Source organism: Camelus ferus, unplaced genomic scaffold (genome assembly GCF_009834535.1).
Source record: "Camelus ferus isolate YT-003-E unplaced genomic scaffold, BCGSAC_Cfer_1.0 contig1020, whole genome shotgun sequence".
In the NCBI taxonomy this organism is placed as follows: domain Eukaryota; kingdom Metazoa; phylum Chordata; class Mammalia; order Artiodactyla; family Camelidae; genus Camelus; species Camelus ferus.
Genome location: NW_022587701.1, coordinates 115371 through 118886, shown reverse-complemented (window position 1 = coordinate 118886; position 3516 = coordinate 115371). Strand labels below are relative to the sequence as shown.

General features: G+C 32.3%; 1 protein-coding gene across 1 annotated transcript; it reads left to right on the top strand.

Annotated features, from left to right (window-relative positions):
* The first annotated feature begins 1158 nt into the window (after positions 1-1158).
* Positions 1159-2878, top strand: LOC102522381 (heat shock transcription factor, Y-linked-like). Its single transcript, XM_032476182.1, has 2 exons — positions 1159-1671; positions 2603-2878. Exons 1-2 carry the CDS (start codon positions 1159-1161, stop codon positions 2876-2878), a joined length of 789 nt encoding a protein of 262 aa, XP_032332073.1.
* Positions 2879-3516: the final 638 nt, after the last annotated feature.

Sequence of the window (3516 nt, the reverse complement as noted above, 5' to 3'; positions counted from 1 at the left end):
AAATAAAAATATAATTTTGGTAGAATTGGATTTACTACAGTTTACTGATAGAGAACATAGCTGTATTTACAAGTAGAGCAAAAAATACTTGCCGTAAAATGCCATATTTTACTAACAATGCAAACTGTTTCAGGACTGAGAAACAAATTTCTTCCTAAAATGTATTTAGCTGGTCTTTTCCACACCAAAACACTTTTACGGTTATTTATTTGTTTGTTTGCCCCTTAATGGAGGAACTGGGTATGGAACCCAGGATCTTGTGCAAAATTTTATTTCTCAACATCATTTCGGTACAATGAACTGGAGCCACAAGAGTGTGGATTATTAATATGACTAGAAAATTTATACCTTGTACGGACTGAAATACCTCTGAGTGAATGAATGACAAAAATAAACATTTATAAGGATAGAATAAGATTTTTTCTTTTGTAATTTTAATTAGAATATTAATTTAATTCTTTTTACTTATAATGCTGAACACAATTTAAAAAATATTACCCCTTGGGATTTCTTAAATTTGATTGATTTTTAATCTACTTTTATTTCATAAGTATTTACCATTTATATATAAACATATCAAATAAACTGATATTTATTCTGATCATTTTTTGAATATAGAGCTACATATATAAAGCACACTGATAAATAACTACTTCCATGTCCAAATCAAATTATGTTTCCTTTTAATTACAAATGATAGTGAAATAGCTATACCTTTTTTGTACAGGTTTTACAAAAATTTCAATTTAAATTCCAAAACTTTAAAATTAGTTTATTTCTTTATTTCATTATTTATTCTCTGTTCACAAATCTGTTATATATTTGTGTACAAAAGGAAGGAGATTGGTTTAATTTTATAGACCCCAAATTTAATTTATTTGAAAAGATTTTGTGGGAAGAATATTTGCAGATCACACTATAAAAATAAACATCCTATAGGTTTCAATTTAACTGGATGAATTAGAAGTAAACACTGGCTGAATGTTACACTTGTGTTGCTAGGTGACCAGTCACTTTGTGATGTCACAGCTACTTAGGTTGAGAACCACTGTGATGGCCTAGCAGTTTATGTGTGCAGGCCTGCCAAAGCAGCATTTGAAACTGCAGTGCTCAAAATCATGCAGATTAGAAAAGGAGCTGCAGAAAAAGTTATTTGAGATGGCACATGTTTCTTCAGAAATTCAAGATGTGTCTCCTAAAGATGGACCAAATGGTTCAGGAAAGTCCTGTAGATCTCTATTGTGTGATCAAATATTTTCTAGGGATTTGGATTTGAGGTCTATGATTGAAGAAAATGCTTTTCAGACATTGTGTGAAGAACTCTTGAGAAAAAGACCATGTTACACACATTGTGTCTCTGAACCAGATGAAGATAATGATTTTCGTTCTCTGACATTTCCAAGAAAACTCTGGAAAATGGTTGGGAGTGACCAATTTCAATCGATCTGGTGGGATGATAATGGAACTTCCATAGTGATCAATGAAGATGTATTTAAGAAGGAAGTTTTGGAAAGGAAGACCCCTTTCAGAATATTTGAAACTGGAATTATGAAAAGTTTACTTAGACAACTTAACCTTTACAGGTTTAGTAAAGTGCGGCAGAATTTTCCAAGATCTGCTTGTCTAGCTGACTTTCTAGCAGAAGAAAAAGAAGTCTCTGTTTTAAGCAAGGTATTCACAAATTTTAGTCACCTCTTCTTAACGTATAAATAAAATTTTATTTTGTTCATCAATCTATGGTAATATAAACGTAAAGCTAGATTTTGAAAATTGCATAAAACTACTAAGGCTAAAATACTTTATTTTTTCTAAAATATGAGGACAGTGTTTTAAGTATTCAAGATTATGAGAAACATTGGTAGCAACTATGAATCTTATCAGAAATCTAAATAAAAGTGTTAAAGCTGCTTTTAAAAAGGGGCATTCACCGTTACTGCAAATGCTAACGTTTCAAATTTGATGACTATTCAATTTAAAATTGTATTTTCTAAATAAGAAATTTCAAAAAATAGTCAGCAATGTTCATATTTTGATTATATTATCTTTGTATAGTAAGCGTGAAATCTGAGGTTGTATACATTAGGCTTATTTTAGTCTTGTATTTTGTTTTAAATAAATACTAAAATATTTCTCCTTTGTTTTAAACTGCAGTTCTAACATAATCCAAATTTTAAATGAGGCTGTCCTCATATTTTAATGAGAATAAAAATAGAGTTGGGATTAAAAATGTTTCCCTGGTATCTTCATTGGCTCAAGATTTCAACAAGAAGCACTTTAAAGAAGGGAGTAATGTGGATAATAATAATTCTGGTTTTGTGGCTGACACTAGAGGAGAGGAGAAAGTGTTTTACCTTCTGCAAATTTAAACATGCCACTAAAAAGAAACCCTCTACTAGCCACATAATTGGTGATACAATTACCCCAATGAGAGGTGATATTTCTCCTGCATCATCAATGTAATTTAGACCACCAAAACAAATTGCAGTGGATCAACTTGTTATTTTAAATCAGTTGACCACTTTCCACGTGCACTCACAAAGCAGCTACACTGAAGCAAATGGCCGTGTTGTGAATTTCATTACAACTACAACTTCTTTCTCAGTACAGCACCTTATCTCCCATACAGAGCAATTATCTTGGGCTGATGGTGGATCCTTCTACTTTTCCGAATACATATCACAACATATCGGCCAATGAAGGTCCTTTTTCTAAATTTCAAGCAGAGAGCAACCCACTGTTTCCAATGCCAGTAATAGCTGATACATCAGCTATCTCTCTTTCATGGTCAACTCATCAGCCAACTGCAGGATATGAACGTCATCCTAATTACAACTGTTCTACCAGAGACTACCAGATTATACAGGATAACAAAGATTAAATTGATGTTTGCAAATGTCAACAAATATCTACTATTTTCATATTTGAACAATAAACATACATGTGTACCTGTATTTTCCTTATTTTTAAAATATATTTAAGAGTAAAATGGGAGAGTAAGTTACCATTTAAAGATAAAAAGAGATATTTGATTGATATGATCATTTGATGGAAAAATATGGGAGTAAATTTGAATAATTTCTTGTAAGGAAGAAGAGAAAAAGGAAGAATTTGGGAAAAGACTAAAACATGTGGAGATGGAAAAGTACTAAGTGGCTTCTGGTTCATTCTGGAAAGTATTAACGGTGTTAAGTTAGGATAGGTTGGAACAGGAGGTAAATGCAGGAACTGGCCCAGGGATCATGGTTTCTAATATGTTGTCCCAGGAATCGTAAAGGTCACATGATGTATTCTCAGATGACACATTCAGTATGTGGCAGAATTTAAGAAGTATTGTTTATCTATGAGTCTTCTTTGTGCTGTTCTCAAAGCCATTTCCAATTGGTTGCTTTCATTTTCTCCCCTCAAGGTTCTACACTATATTTTCTGGTGAATAGTTTATGTTGCTTTTATATTGTAGCCAAAGGCAAGCTTGCATCCTCAGGGTGGCACTTAATGCCTTTCCAACTCTAAGCCCAC

Coding starts and splice junctions, on each gene's coding strand:
- LOC102522381 (XM_032476182.1), top strand. CDS start 1,159: ATGGCACATGTTTCTTCAGAAATTCAAGATGTGTCTCCTAAAGATGGA. Junction 1,672..2,602: donor AAGTCTCTGTTTTAAGCAAG/GTATTCACAAAT, acceptor CTTCTTTCTCAG/TACAGCACCTTATCTCCCAT.